This window comes from Lycium barbarum, chromosome 3 (assembly GCF_019175385.1).
Source record: "Lycium barbarum isolate Lr01 chromosome 3, ASM1917538v2, whole genome shotgun sequence".
Classification (NCBI taxonomy): Eukaryota; Viridiplantae; Streptophyta; class Magnoliopsida; order Solanales; family Solanaceae; genus Lycium; species Lycium barbarum.
This window is the reverse complement of record NC_083339.1, coordinates 125210900-125229651: the sequence shown is the minus strand read 5'-3', so window position 1 is coordinate 125229651 and position 18752 is coordinate 125210900. Positions and strand designations below refer to the sequence as shown.

The following is an 18752-nucleotide window of genomic DNA, read 5'->3' as shown; positions in this document are numbered from 1 at the left end:
ATAATCCATGATAATAACAACCACACTACTAATTAAACTTCATTTACCATAGCTAGTTTAAATTGGCCCCATACGGCTCAAACTCCACTTCCATATCAACATACACAACTCTTGCAATTTCATCCACATCCACCAATTCATACAAAGACTAACATCTTCTAAAATATGTAGGAAAATATTAAACCTTACCTTAATAGTAGCGCCGTGAATAGTGACGCCGTGAACAGTACCCCGCCGTGAATAGTAGCCCGAACCTCTCTCTCAATTCTCTATCCACAAGATAAAAAAAATGATCTTTTGTTGCTGAATTTTTCTGGAAATATTGGGAACTTTTGTGCTGAAAAAAATGAGATTTTTGTCCCTTAAAAAGGAATGCTGAAGTCGGTTTCACTGTAGCTACAGTACTGTAGCGGTACTGTAGCGGTGCTGCGGGAATGCTGTTTCTGCATCGACAGTTCAGTTTGTAACGTCTATAATTCCCTATTCCGATGTCCTATCAATAAACGGTTTGTTGCATTACAAACTAGACTCAACGAACTTCATTTTAGGATTTTGAAATACCTTAAAACTCCACATATACTATGAGGTATGCTCCTCCAAAGTTGACTAAAACCCGTCTCGCGTTTCTCAAATTTTCGTCGAACTTATTTTCTTGAATTTGCTCGATCTCGAAATATTCTGAAATTATCCATACATGGTATTTATCACTTATTACACTAATAATGGCTATGTTCTCGTGTTTCAAAGTACTTTTTCCCGATTACGACTTACGATATCGTAATTCACCCGTTTTCTTCGTTGTTACGTACTTTCCATGGCTTGTGCCTTTCAAAGCATCCTGGGATGTCTCCGATACCCCATTACTACGATGAGGTACATCCCATACTCATGCACTGGAAATGCGAGGTATAACACTTAGTCAAACAATCAGGTTAAATTGTGTAATTACACTCAATTCCAATTACCTAGGTGGCTTTCCAAATAGGCTCTAAATCAAGTGGATGTTAATTTCAGTGTATATTGGGGCCCGCTTGGATATAAATTATTTTTGGCTTTTTTAAGCAGAAAATCAAAAACTTGCTTGCTTAATATTTTATGTTAATTTGTACTTCAAACTTGAAAAAAAAAATAAGTAAAAAAAGAAATATTCTCCTCATAAAACTTTTATATTTTTCCAATTGAAATGCACGTCAAAATACAACTTCAACTTTCAAATATCATTTTTCAATTTAACTTCAAATATTATTTATTTTCAAATACACTCAATTCATGTCCAAAACACAACTGAATGCTTCAACAGATCAGTTGTTTACCCCGAATTTGGATAATCAATTAAATTTGTGAGTGGGTATAAGATATGTGGTTAAGTCTCAATCTTCTTGATAAGAGAAAGATATATATATATATAGGTATGATATGAAGAGAGCAACGATAATCAGTGGTTTGCTCTAGACTCGAGTATCTACTAGCAAATGAATGTTATTTGATTTAGAAAACGTAGGAGATAAAGCACAGCAAATATGGAGCGAAATCTGATATGAGAGAGATTCTTATATATAGTTTTCTATTACAAAGTGTTCTTGATATGATCAAGCCAACCCCTTAAGAGGTGGACAATGCCCCTTATTTATAGTAGTGCCCTATGGGCTTCATACAATATGAACAATAAAATAATGATGAAAAAACTCTGAGTTGGATTAGGTTGGGTTAGGTTGGCCGTACGGTCTGACACCCGTACGATTGGCAGTTGAGCATGGCAGGACGCTATCGACGCGTGGCAACCGCGTAACGGATCTCCCGGATCAACGGCCATGACCAAAACGGACTAACGGCCAGGATCTCCCGGACTAACGGCCACGATCAAACGGACCAGCGGCCACGATCAATTCGGACTAACGGCTATGATCAAACGGACCAGCGGCCACGATCAATTCGTACCAACGGCTATGATCAAACGGACCAGCGGCCACGATCAATTCGGACCAACGGCCTCGGCCAAACGGACCAATGGCCACGATCAATTCGGCTATGGAGAAATCGGACCAGATGATGCTCTTCCCTCTTTTCCTTCGATCTCTGGTCTTACCGGTTCTAACATATGTCCGATTTTTACCGTATACAGATAGCCCCCACACTTTCCGGACCGTAGTTTTATCGGAGTAACGGGAAGTGGATGAATCACGCCTTCATTTCATTCTTCCTCCATTTTATTTTCTTCACTTCACTTTATTCTCTCTTCATTTCGTCACCTCTAATCATCTTCCATCTCAAGTTTGTTGCTGATTTAACCGTTTATCCCCTTTGGTTCATCGCTTGTATTATGAACGGTGGAAGTCTCGGAGGATCACCCTTGAGCAAGTCGGGCATGGTTTTGCGGATCTTCCGGCCCTGATACTTGAAGCTAAGAGGGTCGAGGAAGAAGCTAAGAGAGCCCTCGAGACTGACTCCTACGACTCCGAGTGGAAAATGTCTGAACACTCCGGATCCAGCCATACCGGATAGACCAGGGGCTGTAATTAGCCTTTTTTTTTTTTTTTTGCTTTTTTAGGGGTTCCTGGTGTAAAGACCTTCGTATAAATGGAACACGCATTTTTCTTGATTTTCTTTATTCTTTTGCTTGAATATCTGTTATGACCTTCGCCCGAGTTGTCGGTCCGATTTAAGGACAAGCAGACTCGGAGTCATTACTCCGCGTTGTGCCTGAATATTGGCTTTTCTCTTCATCCGGTATGTTTTGTCCGGGAATTTGATGGAGTTTTTGCCCGTGGGACTTATCTTATGCTTTGTGAATTCAGACGTCTCTGAATCATGATGGGCATTTTTAGGGCCGGTATTTTCCGGACACCTGAATCTCAGCCTTAGCTAAATTTCGATGTAACAGTCCCCGTTTGAGGGGTTAACGATTTTGGCTCGGTTCATTATGACCTTGTTGCCTTTGTCGGATTTCGACCGTAGTGCCCGGAATAGGGTATACGAATGAAGTAATGCCGAAATACGGCAACAATCATCGGGGTAGAGTATTTTAACAAGAATACATCTGAGATATCGTTATCCGAACTTTCGATGATTTTTGTATTGCAAGTATTTGTACAAGATACGAGAATTTTGTTTCCTTCTGCTTTTGCCATAGCTAATACTGTTTGGACACGATTCATTCTGATCGTTTGGTCCTTTCATCGACACCGAATGCAGAAGGTCTGGTTTTGGTGTTGTCGTAACAAATATTGGGGGGACACGATTCATTTTGATCGTTTGGTCATTACACCGAGACCTAATGCAGAAGGTCCGGTCTTGATTTTGCCGTAGCAAATATTGGGGGGGACACGATTCATTTTGATCGTTTGGTCCTTACACCGAGACCTAATGCAGAAGGTCCGGTCTTGATTTTGCCGTAGCAAATATTGGGGGGACCCGATTCATTTTGATCGTTTGGTCCTTACACCGAAACCTAATGCAGAAGGTCTGGTCTTGATTTTTTGAGCTCCTCCGTTTTCCATTAACCGGGGTAAACCTCGATGTGAGTATAAGTCTCCTAATGCTTATCCGAGCTGCAAGATCAAGCGAGCGCTATCAAGCCCCCACTCGTAGGCCGTGACCCCGAGTTCCCGGGCGTTTGTCCTTATCTTTGTTAAGTAACACGTTATACTTGTTGCCTCATTAAAAACCTTGCCGAAAAACCCATTTTGGGACAAAACCGTACTAAGGAAAAGAGTGCAACACGCGTTTTCAGACCTAGATCCTAACTTTATCCGGTACTTGACTTCCTGCAAAAAGAAAAAGGTTAAACATGAGGTGTCCATACCTTAGCAGTAACATCCATTCAAATGAGCCACATTCCAGTTGTTGCACAATCGCTGTCCGTCCACGGATTCCAGCTGATATGATCCTTTGCCCGTTATCTCGGTTATCTCGTACGGTCTTTCCCAGTTCGGACCCAGTTTTCCTCCATTGGGATTCTTGGTGCTCAAGGTAACTTTTCGAAGCACCAAGTCCCCAACTTAGAAATGTCGAAAATTGGCTCTCCGATTGTAGTACCTTTCCATTCTCTGCTTCTAGGCTGCAATACGGACCAACGCGTTTTCGCGAAGTTCATCCGTGAGATCCAGTTTCACAGCCGTGGCCTCCTCGTTTGACTCCTCGGTGGTATACCTGAACCGGGGACTCGGCCCGTTTATCACCCCCGCCCGGAGAAATGACTCGGGCCATCCCTTGATTTTTTCGACCTGAAGCTTGGTTTTTTAAGAGTATGGCCGATACCTTTCCCTCGATGGTCCGGCCTCCGGTTCGTAATTCATTCGTGATCTCTCAGAGCTTTTGTTCATTTTTACGGGCCCCGGAGGAAGCTCGAGTTGGTCGTCCTCTATCTGAATTTTTGACTCGTATCGGTTATGGACATCCGCCCAGGTCACAGCCTCGTATTCCAGCAAGCTTTCCTTTAATTTGAATGAAGTCGTCGAGCTCCGAACATTGAGCCCCTTTGTGAAAGCTTGTGCGGCCCATTCCTCCGGAACCGGGGGGAGCTCCATTCGCTCCCTTTGGAACCGGTTGACAAATTCACGCAATAACTCCTCGTCTCTTTGGGCTATACGGAAAATATCTGCCTTTCGAGCTTGCACCTTTTTGGCTCCGGCGTGTGCTTTTATGAAGGCATTGGCGAGCATTTCGAAAGAAGTGATTGAATGCTCGGGCAGATGATCGTACCAAGTCAATGCTCCTTTTGACAGAGTTTCCCCGAACTTTTTCAGCAACACGGATTCGATTTCATCATCTTCCATATCATTGCCTTTTATAGCACAGACGTATGAGGTCACGTGTTCGTGAGGGTCCGTTGTGCCGTCATATTTTTGGATATCCGGCATTTTGAACCTCTTTGGGATCAATTTCGGAGCCGCACTCGGAGGAAAAGGCCTTTCGATGTACCTCTTTGAATCTGGCCCTTTTAAAATAGGCGAAGCCCCCGGGATTTGATCCACCCGAGAGTTGTATGTCTCCACCCTTTTTTCGGTTGAGTCCACCCGATTCGCCAACGTTTCGAGAATTCTCAGAACCTCGATGGATGAACCAGCTCCGGAGCCATTGCTTTCAACCATCCGTGCCTCATCTCTTCTGGGTTCAGCAACACCTTTCGCCTTTTCCGGGGTCATTTTATCTCTTCCGTTTTGCAACTGGGCTATTGCGATTCCCTGTTCAGCAATCGCCGCTCTCTGTTCCTGCAACATTTCAAAAATTAAACGCAAGTCAATATCATCATTCGGGGTATTCGGTTCTTTCCGGACTTGTGTCCCGGACAAAGTAATTGAATTGTTAGTATTTAAAGGGTCAGTGGGGCTTGGCAATCCTCGTGGCCCGCTGCCTTCATTTTCGGCCACGATCTCGTTGTTGTTTACGTGACCAGATTGCCCACTGTTAGCCATTTGGTCCGTTTTTTCAGAGACGAACAGTAGATATTTCTGATTTTGATGGGTAAGATAGAGATCAAGATCAAAGACCACTATTATCCTAGCCCCACGGTGGGCGCCAAACTGTTTACCCCGAATTTGGATAATCAATTAAATTTGTGAGTGGGTATAAGATATGTGGTTAAGTCCCAATCTTCTTGATAAGAGAAAGATATATATATAGGTATGATATGAAGAGAGCAATGATAATCAGTGGTTTGCTCTAGACTCGAGTATCTACTAGCAAATGAATGTTATTTGATTTAGAAAACGTAGGAGATAAAGCACAGCAAATATGGACCGAAATCTGATATGAGAGAGATTCTTATATATAGTTTTCTATTACAAAGTGCTCTTGATATGATCAAGCCAACCCCTTAAGAGGTGGACAATGCCCCTTATTTATAGTAGTGCCCTATGGGCTTCATACAACATGAACAATAAAATAATGATGAAAAAGCTCTGAGTTGGATTAGGTTGGGTTAGGTTGGCCGTACGGTCTGACACCCGTACGATTGGCAGTTGAGCATGGCAGGACGCTATCGACGCGTGACAACCGCGTAACGGATCTCCCGGATCAACGGCCATGACCAAAACGGACTAACGGCCAGGATCTCCCAGACTAACGGTCACGATCAAACCGACCAGCGGCCACGATCAATTCGGACCAACGGCTATGATCAAACGGACCAGCGGCCACGATCAATTCGGACCAACGGCTATGATCAAACGGACCAGCGGCCACGATCAATTCGGACCAACGGCCCCGGCCAAACGGACCAACGGCCACGATCAATTCGGCTATGGAGAAATCGGACCAGATGATGATCTTCCCTCTTTTCCTTCGATCTCTGGTCTTACCGGTTCTAACATATGTCCGATTTTTACCGTATACATCAGTGACTAGTGAGTGCAGTGACATTTCCTCCTCAAGCTAGTTAGAAATCTGAATCAACTTAGTACTCTACATCCCCTTGAATCTTTTTATCTTCTTTTAGTATTTATAGTTTCAAAAATGTATGCTAGTAACTAGCTAGTAAATTCTATGTATCTCTAAATATAAAGATACTTTTATATTTTCAAGTAAATAGCATTTATTGTTAGAGCGAAGAGCTGTTATTTTCTGTGGATACTATGGACTACTAGAGTTTCCAAGTTCGAGTCATTGGAAATTGATAATTTAGAAAATAAGGTAAAGTAATCTTCTACTACAACAATAAAAATTGTATTGTCAGTGATAATATAATTAAATCCTGAAAATTGTGGTTTGTTCGGACTTTCGTTGTTCACAAAATAAATTATTTGTCAGTGGTACATCATACATGTAAATGAAGCCCCCTGGTAGATTTCCAAAAACCTTCAAATTGGCAATTGCCTTTAAGTAATAGTTTATTTCAGTCGCTGAAAAAGCAAATCGTGCTAAAAGCCTTTGCTCCAGTTGCAGGAAACAAATTAAGCGATTGCCAAATTGTCGGTCATCTACTGATATGGTCAATCCCAATTAGGGGTGGAATGAGCGATTTGGATTGAATTTGAATAGGTCAAAATATGTAGAATCAATAAATCGATCAACGCTCAATAATATTCAAAAGTTAATTGGCTGAGATGGGTGAGCATAGATTAAACAATGGGTTATAACCCAATCCCTCCAATTCTTATCAAATTCTAATCTTATGCTTATTTTCTTATAATGTGTATACCAAACCAAACTAATAAAAAAAATCACGTCTTTTATTATACTTACATATAACATATCAAATAAAAAAAAAGTTGAATTTTTTGACAAAACTTCTCATGGATCAACTTGGACTATGTACCAACTACCCAACTTGTAGATGTACTATTCGCATGAATGCCCTTATTTTGGGGTGGTCTTTAATTTTTGCCCTTGAAATTGGTGGTCTTTAATATTTACCTTTCGCCTAATACCATGAAGTTTGGGATTCGAACCCTCGCTCAGTCAAAAATTTTAAAAAAAATTGCAAGGCAGAGTTTTGCAAATCTGGCCATTTGGGCCTTAAGGCAGAATTCTGCCCATGCAAATTATGTCTTGCGAAATTATTATTTTTTTTTTATTGAGTTGAAGTTCGAACCCACAACCTCGGGTATTAGACGAAGGGCAAAACTTAAAGATCACAAATTTGAAGGACAAAAATTAAAAATACCCCAAATGAAGGCAATCCGCGCAAAAAAAAAAAAGAATTTGAACGAGTCAAAATCATTGAATTAATAAATGGGTGGGTCATTAATCCTCAACTTTAAAGATCATATTTGCATAGACTAATTTTATTACCCCTACCAGTAATAAACCTATCATTACGGCTGCCAAAGATGATTTGGAATAGAGCATTGGGACACTCTTTGGGAAAGTGGTGTTCTTTGGCAGACATAATGATAGGTTTACCACGGGGCAGGACGTTTGAGAACTCGCTTAACAATTGATTGAAGCACGTCAATAATAATAATAATAATAATAATAATAATCATGATGATAATGATGATGATAATAATAATAGTGATAATAATAATAGTAATAATATTAATAATCGTACTAATACTAATAATAGTGGTAATAATAATAATAATACTAACAATAGTAGTAATAATAGTACTAATACTAATAATAGTAATAATAATAATAATAATAATACACTTAATTTGGTACAACGAGATAAAAACTTTGTGTTGTGGGTTGACGATTATACAAGTTTGAACAGGTTGCCTTAGTTTACTCAAATACAACTCAGTTTACTCAAATACAACTCAAGACATGGAAACACCAGGAAAATAATAATAATAATAGTACTAATACTAATAATAGTAGTAGTAATAATAATAATAATAATAATAATAATAATAATAATAGTAATAATACTAATAATAGTAGTAATAATAGTACTAATACTAATAATAGTAGTAATAATAATAATATACTTAATTTGGTACAACGAGATAAAAACTTTGTTTTGTGGATTGACGATTATACAAGTTTGAACAGGTTGCCTTAGTTTACTCAAATACAACTCAAAGACATGGAAACACCAGGAAAATAATAATAATAATAATAATAATAATAATAATAATAATAATAATAATAATAATAATAATAATAATAATAATAGTACTAATACTAATAATAGTACTAATAATAGTAATAATAATAATAATAGTAATAATAGTAGTAATAATAATAATACATTTAATTTGGTACAACGAGATAAAAACTTTGTTTTGTGGATTGACGATTATACAAGTTTGAACAGGTTGCCTTAGTTTACTCAAATACAACTCAAGACATGGAAACACCAGGAAAATACAGGAATAAGCAATTCTTGAGCAAACCCTCTAGCCATATGAAGGTTTTTTCTCTCTTTTTATTCAGCAGTACAGATGATACAAAATCTTAGTCATTCACCATATCTAACATCTGGCAATCTGGAATTGTTCTAAAAATAAAAAGTACAAGAAGCTCAAAACCCATGATTATCAGCAAGCAACGGGAGTAAGGAAATCCTAAGGTTACATCTACAGATTAGCTAATACAGAAATGCCTATCTTACAACTATCCTATTGAGGCCACTATCTGCATACCTTCAGCTAACAGTATACCTTCTCACTTACATGTCTATACAGAGGACAACATGCAAATCAGAACAATTAACAAGCTTGTATCGGTAGCAAATCTTTCTACTTGACTCGTAAATCAAGCATCACTGTCATCACCTTCGGATTTTTCTGCATCGTCATCACCTTCCGATTTTTCTGCTTCGCCATCACCCTCTGGTTCCTCATCATCTTCTTCCTCATCACTCATGCTATTTATTACTTCAGTGATTATAGCCTTCACCTCTGCTTTTCTGTGCATCAAATCCACATCAAAGTGGCTACCTGTGACGAAGCACCAGCAACAAGGTTAGAAAATGAGCGATCAGTACAACAGAATTTAGAATAGCAGGTAGAATGAGCATTTGAAAAAACACACCTAGTCGCCTGATAATATCAGATAAAGTTGCCTGCATTTTAAGTAGTGCAAAAAGCCTAATCAGTCCAGAGTAAAACTTGTACTGTGACTTTTTTAATAGTAAAATAGTAAGACTTACAGTGTTAAAATCCACTTCTTTCAGAATATTTGTTACTTCTGCATGCAATTCTTCGTTGCTAGGCTCTGCCTTGGCCTTCTTTACACTTTTCCCTTTTCCTGTTCCAAAAGGTTCAACAGTCAGAGAAGTGGAAGATACCCAAAATTAATCAGAGCATCTGTTTGGCGCAATAGTAACCATTCTATGTATTCAGATACTGGATGATCATTGACATTAAAACATCGTTCCCTAAATGGCACATCGCAATACTGATTTCGAAAAAGGAGAAGCTTGATCACTGACATTAAAATATGTTCTCTAAATGGCACAGCACAATACTCATTTCGAGAAAAGGGAGAAAGCCCATAGTGTATCCTAGAAATGTTAATCTTCACGGCAATATCTCAAAAAATAAACCTGAAGATCTTTACCTTCTCACAACACAGAAAACTTGAACACATATATTACATTAATATTAACTGAAAAACAAAAAGTTACACACCTTTTTCAGAAACCTTTGCAGTAGACTTGCTTGATTTTTTCTTGCTTGAAGAATTTTCCTTCCCAGATTCACTTTCTTTTTTACTTTTCTTTTCAGCTTTTTCTTTCTTGGGTTTAGATGTTGAATCAGCAGCAGAAGCACCTTTCTTGGAAGCTGAACTTGAAGGGTTAGATTTTGATGAACTTTTCAAGGACTTGGCAGGGCTGCCCTTTCCCATGGCCTTAGACTTCTCTTCCGCTTTACTCCCAAAATCCTTCTTCACACTCTTCTTTGAAGAGATCTTCTCATTAGACTTATTTTTCTTGGGTTTCTCTTCCAATTCCTCTTCCTCTTGCTTCTCATCTTTCTCAGAACCACTCTCTTCCTGATCACTTCCTTCTTTAGGAGCTTCATCATCATTCTCAGAGTCATCTCCACTGTCTGATGGTTGTTCATCATAAGCTTCTTCTTCCTCAGTTTTTGATGACCGCTTGCGTTTTACCCCAACTTCAGATTTCTGATGCTTCTGCTTTGAACATGACAAAGAAGTCAGACACCCTTTCAGCGGTCAGGATTATGACAGGCATTTGCATAGAAGTAACAGCAAAATAGTGATAGGAGATAAAGAACTGTCAAAGCTCATGGGATATGAAGTGTTTAGAAATACTGATAAATACATATGCATATTCTTCATCCCTTGCCAACAAAATACTTCTTAATACAATTAAATGCCACCAATAATATTTTAAATACTCAAACTGACTGCTAGACAATGCCCATAACACTGTGAGGAGCAGACCTTAGCCTAGCTTAACTACCCATATTACAAAAGAGATTGACACCATGATAGCATCAAGGACAAGGATGAAGTTTTGGAAGCTCCAAAAAGGTTATTATCAAGATCTCAATTTAAAGAGTTGCAATTCAAGGTTGCTGGACTTCAATGGGAAATAAAGAAGTTAATTGTGACGGAAGAGCTCAAGACTAACGGAGATGAACTGGCCAAGCATTGCAACTATTTTATGGTTCAAAGTGCGGGCGGGCGGGGGGGGGACTGGGGGGGGGGGGGGGGGGGGGACTGGGCAAGGGAAGCCTAATATAGGTGTCTAAATCAGCCCAAGATAACAAGGAAGACGCCTAAAAATCAGCCACAAATCAAGGTGCTTTCCTTAATTATAGGCGACTAGTGGAGTTAGGATTCCTAAGTCGAACTTTCCTAATTCTTTTCTTAGTTTGTTAGAGGTGTTTACTGATTTATTAGGAAAATCTTTAATGGCTTCCTACGTAGAGTATTTCTTTATTTTTTCTTTTTCCTTAAGGATGTTGGACTTGCTTTATAAGATTGTTCAGGTTTTTGTCCTTTGTCTCTTTACATCATCTTGGCCGCCCTTAGGCTATAAATAGGGGTGTCTGACTTCTTTGTCATGTTTACATTTAAATTATCATTAATGTAATTAAGATGTTCTATTCTTGCACTCTTGTGGGTAGCTACTCTTGAATTTATTCTCCAACATTCAAGAATTTTTTTGATGAGGTAAATTTTTTTGGAGAATTCTTTTGAATTTATTCTCCAACCTTCAAGAATCAACTTAAGGTGGTAAGTTTAAATCCATCAAATCATTTTAGTTTAATGTATTCCAAAAAGGCGGCAACTCTTGGCTTAATGTGTTTTGTATCTAAGTGGGGTCAAGATTCATAATCTATATTTGGGGTTATGCTCTATCAAAGTTAGATTAGTTAAGGCTAATTGTTGAGGAGTTATTTGTTCAAAATTTAGACTTATCTTGGAGTCCATGATTAATTCTTGAATTACTTGACCTGTTCTTGAATATAGAAACTCTTTCTTGAATTCATCCTATCTTTATTTTCAATTCTTTTTCATTTCCAGTATTTTCTTTTAAGCTGCCGCATATTTTTGAAGTTCCTGAATTAACTTTTTTGAGTTCATGGGTCCGAGACGTGATTCCTGTCACACCAAATCCAGCTTGACATGTTAAATCATTTCTCTAGTAGTGAACATTTTAAACGGGAGACACATTTTAAACACATAAATTCTACCCTATATAAACAATGTAATTTTTTGCCGAGGGTGTTCGGGTGAACACCCTCTACCCCCCCCCCCCCAAGGGAAAGAGACAAAGCACATGCAAGCATTATTAACACCTCAGTTAAGGCTAGTATTTGTCAATTTCGACATGCACTAAAATCCATAATATGATTACAAGATAACAATGTTTCTTAACCAAAGTCTTGGTGACACTAGTAAGCACGACCCTTAAATTTATCTTGCTTCATTTTCATTCTTTCCTAAAAAAACATTTAGGTCCATTGGAATTGTTACTTATTCAAAGCTCGGAGAAATTAATTGCAGAACCAAGTATCAGTAACAGCAAGTTCTAGCTAATCAAATATTGTCATCTTGAGTATGCCAATTGGGATGATTGCCTTAAGAAGAGAAGAACATGATTGAGAGTTAACCTTTACTTTAGTGTTATCCGAGGAACCTGTGCTTTTGGTAGCTATGCTCTTCCTCTTTTGCTTCTTACCCATCTAACATCAAAAGAACACAAAAGTTACAGCTTCATAATTATAAACAAATGCTTACATGCAAAGAAAGTTAAAGACAAAGGCAAACTCCTCAACACAGGAAGACGCTTAGCAAAATCTACTATATACCTGTTCCTTATCAGCAAGCAAGGAGTCTGTTGTAGGATGAGGAGATTCCAGGAATTCTAATAATTTCACTGAGAGCTCATCCTGAAAATTGACACAAGTAACACGACTGATCAGAAAAAAATAGTTAGACATTGCTGCGGTCAGCAGCAAACGGAAAGACCCATTTGCAGAACATACCTTCTTTGCAGCAGATCTGCTCACTGGAATGTTGAGGATATCACAAAAATCCAGCAGCTTTTCCTTAACACATTTGTCCAACTTCTCTTTGATTTTTCCCCTTTGTTTTTCCTGCTTGACAAATAAAGTAGGCAAAAGATAATCTCATTACACAATCAATTAAGGGATTAGTCAGTAACTTGATTACAACAATTTCCACATGTAAATAAGAAAAGAAAGCACAAGGAAGATTGGATCACAATAGAAAGGAAATAGAAGCAAGATACCTCATTTTCAACCCAAACAAATCCTGAAAACTGCCCTATGTTTTTCTTCAAACTATGTACCTGAAAAGGCAAAATGCACAGTTGAAGCTGCAAAACCAAGAGAAAGCATCTCAAGTTTTAAAGCTCAAGAGTTTGTAAGTAAGAAGATGATGATCACCTTTGATTTCTTGCCATAAAGAATATAGTGAAGCATTTGCAGGTTGTCATCAGGTTTTCTCTTGGATAGTTTATAAGCCACTGAAGTTTCAAAATATTGGAGATGTCAGAGACAAAAATAGTCCGTATCAAGCTTCTGTATCATGCAGCTATTGACAAGTAAATCTTAGCATCAGACTCATAACATAGTAGCAAACTTTTTGATAAGATTTATTTTTTTATTATGCAAGTAAACACTGATTTACCTGAACTCGGTTCTTCGTGGTTCCTGCGATTTACAATTTATACGGCACTCTTCCTATTTTGGCTGTTCTAAATGTTTGACACTATTCCCTTGTTACACTACTTCCATAAATTTCAAGAACAAACGATATTTATTGCTGAGATATTAACTTCCATATACAAAATGCTGATATGGATTGGAATAGGGTGGTTTGATCCACTTATATTACAGTTCATCCACCAAACTCTTCAACTACTAATTTCAATATTTCTTCCACTATTACTAATATACACAAGTCAAATTAAAATCTTAAACTCTATGTCAAATCAAATACCATCACATTAAAAAAAAAATGAGTATATCAGTCAAATTTCAGCCTTGATGATATTCACCAAGTAATGACAAATTACATCCTAGATGATATACATAAGGATATACTACTTGATTTAACTTATCATTAAACAGTAAATAAAGCTAACCCTGGAAAAGCAAATTTGTATACTAGTAAGATCTTACCATTCGGTATCTCCTTCAGCTGAGTACCACTACCCTGCATTTAATAAACACACTGATTCATAAGAGGAAATTCGTATCGTAACCAAAATTGTAAATTAAACATGTACAGGTAATACTAGTCAAAAAAACACACCTAAACTATCACTTCTTGACGAGTTTCATACCTCAATTATTCATTGTTCTCTTTACCTACCTAAACTATAACTCCCTTCGCATTAAAACACACCTTGATGCAAATTTGGTTAAGTATCCATTGTTCCCTTTAGCTACCTACCTAGCATCGAGCTGTGTTTTAATACAAAGGGAGTGATAGTTTAGGTAGGTAACAGAAACAATGGATATTTGAGGTATTGAACTCACGAAAAAACAATAGTTTATTCTCTATTTGAAACCTAAAAGCTAAAAAGAGGCTGTTGAATGCTATTATTTAGGCAGTTGTGACGTAAACAAAAAAGGAAGACAAAGAAACACGTCCTTGAATTTGATCCAAGTGAAAAATGACAAATGGATAACAGAACATCGGGAATTATACCTTTCTAATTGACATGGGCTTGGGCGTTGAACTTCTAGCATCCGAAGAAGCAGAATAGCGCTCCACAGTTTTCCTTTCCCTCGTCGGTCTTGAGATTGGTGTCTTGGGCTCTTCCTCACTCTCCTTCTTCTTTCCCTCACTCTTGTTTTTGCCCTTCTTCACTAGCTTTTCTTCTTCCTTTTCCTTTTCCTTTTCCTCCTCCTCATCTGAATCTTCTTTTTCCTTGTCTGCTTCTTCTTTTTTGTCTACTTCCATTTCATCTTCTTCCTCTACTTCAGCAGTCTGTTCCTTTCCTTGTTGTTGTTCCTCCATCACCTCATCTGGTTTCTTATCATCTAGGGTTTCTTTTTCAGACGCCATGGAACAGCAAAACGAGTGATAAAACCCTACCCTGACTGGGGTTTTTGGTTTTGGGGGAGAGAGAATTGCTCAAGTTACAGAAATGTTAAGGTGGGAAAGGCGGGCGCTAAAAATACTAACAGTTTGGAACCTCCAAATTTTTGTTTCGGGATTGCAAAAAATTTCTAAATTTTGGGAATTCCCGGTTATGAAACGGAAATTGCCCGCCTATACATTTTGCTTTTTCGGCGTATGGGCCCCCGCTTCCGGATACATTTGCAGGGTCATTTGCACTTTTATTATTAGTAAAACCTAGACCAATAACTAACTTTAAACAGTTTCTAACAAGTTATAGTTATAAGTTGAAGATTTATAATTCGTAGCTGTTTTTTACTGTATTTCAGTTGTATCTCGCCTTTTTTAAATACAGCGTGGCTGTTGAATAAAAAAAAGGCTATATTTATGGCAATAAAAATCTTTTCAAATTATATGATAATTTATATTAATGGTTTCCATGATTTACGCAAACCTCGTGAGATTCCATTACAGCTAATGTCTCTCTATCAAAATCACTCCATTCAAAAGTTTTTTTTTTGTTTTTTTTTGTATTCGGTTGTATTTCGCGTTTTTGAAATACACGAAAATACAAAATTTGGCAGAGTAAAAATAGGTTGTATTTATGGAACATATTCTCTTCTTTCATTTTAAATGGTAAGTCAAATTAAATCAACCATGTATCACGCATGACGGCTGAAGTTCCATAACAACCCATGTTTCTCTCTCCAAATTACTCCATTCCAAACTTTTAGAAATACTTCCAAATACAGAAAAATATACACTGGAATACAATTAAATATGGTTGATTGTTTAAGAAATATAAAATTGTAGTATGCATATATACAATGGAATACAATGAAATGTATTAAAAGATGTTTTGTAAATTAGAAATACATTGAAATATAGCGAAATATACTGAAATAGTACACTGAAATATACAGAAATATACTGAAACAATACATTGAAATATAGCGAAATACACAGAAATATACTGAAACACCACAATCACAAACCCTACCGAACCACCACAACAACTGGAAAAACCCTCCTCCTTCCTCCGCCGCCTTTCTTCCGATCCACCATCCTGCTTCACTCCAAAAACCCTACCGAACTACCACAACAAACTGGAAAAAACCTCTTCCTTCCTCCGCCGCCTTTCTTCGATCCACCACTGTCCTCTTCCACTCCAAAAACCATATCGAACCACCACCAAAAACCATTAATACATGAAACATATGGAGTTCATATCTGAAGAACTAGAACCTTAAGGTTTTTTACGAGTTTGGAGATGGAGATGGTGGTAATAGTGATGGAGGTAGTGGTGGCTCCGGTGAAACCCACTTCTTTCTCTTTTTCAGATCTGAGTGTATTCTCAGATTTGGGGTCGTTCCACCATCGTCGCTGCTACCTCATCATCATCAATAACAGAAGCAATGGCAGCGGCATCGACGGCTTTAGCAGCCGCCGGAGTAAAGTCATGGTTGTTATTCGACTAGGAAGCAGCAACAACGACGTTGCTACAGTTTCTACGAGCTTTAACACTCAATTGCCTCACGAAGTTTGGCTGAAGGAGAAGAGAGGTCGGAGATAGAGAAAGGGAGGGAGAGAGGCGGCAGTGAGGGGAGGGGGAGAGAGGAGAGAGATTTTTTTTAGGGTTTGGAGAAGATGATAAATCTTAAATATGTAGTGAGGAGGAATAGAGAGGTACGTGTATTTCAAAAGTTGTTGGACCAGTTATGAAATGTAATTTTGAAAAAATAAAGCTACAAAAATTAAATAAAAAATAAGGTAGCTATTATTCATAAATAAGTCTTAGAGATAGCTATGACAAGTAAATTTTTCTTATTATTATTTGTGCTAGTCTTTAACTTTTGTCCTTCAAATGGACGGGTTTGTAATTTTTTTTCCCTTTAAAATTGAACTTATCCTAGAGTGGCATAAGTTAAGCATTGTAACATCGACAAGTTATGCCAGCATCATTAAAAGCCTTATGCTCCTCTATGCATAAGTTAGATTTAGAAGGACAAAAATTAAAGACCAGTCCATTTGAAGGACAACCATGCAATCACTTTGCATAATAGGATATTGATTGTTATTTCACTTTGGAAAAGTTACACATTTAGCCGGTCGGTCAAAATAATTAAATTTGCTAACGGAATATACAAAAATATATATATTATTGTGTATAGAAAGATATATATTTTATGTATGTTTATGTTAATATATAGAGATACATATTTGGTGGACGCCTATTTATGTTCATTTTCTCTTTTACCTTTTGTCCTTGTATAGAGATTTAAGTGAAATAGTTCGGGTCACAATGTATGTCAGTTAATAAAATTATTTGGGACAGGCATAAATTTGGTAAAAATTGTTCATATAGTTCTGTCAGATTGATAAAATTAATCATGTTCAATAGTTATGATAGGCCGATATAACTTGTATAAGTTGTTCACACGTATTACCGCATTCATAAAACTTGTATATGTTGTTTATATGTTTCCAAGTTTTGACTGATTAGCAAAACTTTGTGCTATTTTCATTCTATCTGTTTCATTAGATTGTTAAAAAAATCACAACTATTGACGCATTGACAAAACTTGCACCGATAATGTTTTATTGATACCGCTCATCACGAAGATCTTAATTTTGATTTAAAAGAGCATAAAAGTATAAAAGAGCATTTTTTGGCTCATGGCAACTAGAAGGAAACTTATTGGGATCTTGGCTTAGCTAATTGTCGAATAAAAATAAGTGTGAAAAGTTGAGAAAGAAATATGATAGTAATAAGAATGGCCTTCCAAAGGGTAAAGGTAAGGAGACGGATTGTTAAAGATCAATCGTAAAGCTTCATGACATGTAAGATGATTTCAAAACCTCACATCTCCTTCTACACATCAGTTTTTCCTCTTCCTAACACATTAGCTGAAAAATAATCAGACGTCTTCGGTAGGGCTGCATATCGGTCGGTTCGGTTCGGGTTTCAAAATTATCGGTTTAACTTATTGGTTATCGGTTTGTAGATATATTAAACCGTTAAAGAACCGTTAAAATATCGGTTAATGGGTTATCGGTTAATCGGTTGTTGTATGTTATCGGTTCGGTTATCGGTTTAACCGTTAAGATTTCACACAACAAAAAAATGGCTTGACCACAATATGAACGGTGACTGGTTAAAATTGAGGTAACTGGCAGGTTTATCCCGCTTAATCATGATTTATAATTGATGGGTTTCAACCCACAAAAAGATCAAGAAATGGATGTAGTTCCATATATGACTTTTCTTCATTTGAAAACTAATACTGTTAAAAGAAGGTTATTTTGCCACCATCTTTCAAAAGGTTAGATTAAATCACTCCTAACCCATAAACAGAACATAAACAGGCAGTAGTTGAGTTTAAATCTTAACATACATCATATGCAAACACAACCTGAGACTTCTATATATACAGAACATAAATAAGGCAGCAGAGCATCTTAAGTGTATAACCAACAAAACACAATACTATGTTTCAGCCTTAATATTATCAAGAAGGCAGGTTGTTAATCATCTTTACATTTCTCCATCATTCTACGGTCTGCATCTTTATAGGGGTTAATAAACTACCTATGAACACCAACCCTATTGACAGGACCATAATTAAGCTATAGATTAGAACTTAGAAAACAATCCATAGAACAGCTTCTAGTGGGCACTGGGCAGCAGCGACAAAGGCAAAACAGTGCACAACAACTTAGTTAAAGGGTAGAAGTGTAATTAATTAAATTGTTATCGGCTTATCGGGTAACCCGTTAACAAAAATGGTCAACCC

The 18752-nt window shown here is 37.5% G+C and overlaps 1 protein-coding gene across 3 annotated transcripts; it reads right to left on the bottom strand.

Moving 5' to 3' along the window:
* Positions 1 to 8760: 8760 nt before the first annotated feature.
* Positions 8761 to 15156, bottom strand: LOC132632292 (DEK domain-containing chromatin-associated protein 1-like). 3 transcript variants are annotated; one of them, XM_060348172.1, is made up of 11 exons: positions 14545 to 15156; positions 14013 to 14046; positions 13275 to 13354; positions 13118 to 13177; positions 12852 to 12965; positions 12675 to 12755; positions 12483 to 12548; positions 10020 to 10524; positions 9539 to 9636; positions 9421 to 9451; positions 8761 to 9326 (listed from the first exon to the last, which is right to left on the bottom strand). In XM_060348172.1, exons 1-11 carry the CDS (start codon positions 14902 to 14904, stop codon positions 9142 to 9144), a joined length of 1614 nt encoding a protein of 537 aa, XP_060204155.1. In that variant the 5' UTR covers positions 14905 to 15156; the 3' UTR covers positions 8761 to 9141. The 3 variants fall into 3 exon arrangements, with proteins under 3 accessions (XP_060204155.1, XP_060204153.1, XP_060204154.1); XM_060348170.1 differs by having other exon boundaries at positions 12477 to 12548; positions 14545 to 15155; XM_060348171.1 differs by having other exon boundaries at positions 12477 to 12548; positions 12852 to 12962; positions 14545 to 15154.
* Between the last annotated feature and the right edge of the window lie 3596 nt (positions 15157 to 18752).

Bases quoted from the DNA above. Each gene is read 5' to 3' on its own strand.
- LOC132632292 (XM_060348170.1), bottom strand. From the start codon at position 14,904: ATGGCGTCTGAAAAAGAAACCCTAGATGATAAGAAACCAGATGAGGTG. The intron at 14,047-14,544 runs GTATAATTCCCG...TATTAAATGCAG, and splicing joins AGCCCATGTCAATTAGAAAG to GGTAGTGGTACTCAGCTGAA. The intron at 13,178-13,274 runs GTGATCATCATC...TTGCCTTTTCAG, and splicing joins TTTATGGCAAGAAATCAAAG to GTACATAGTTTGAAGAAAAA.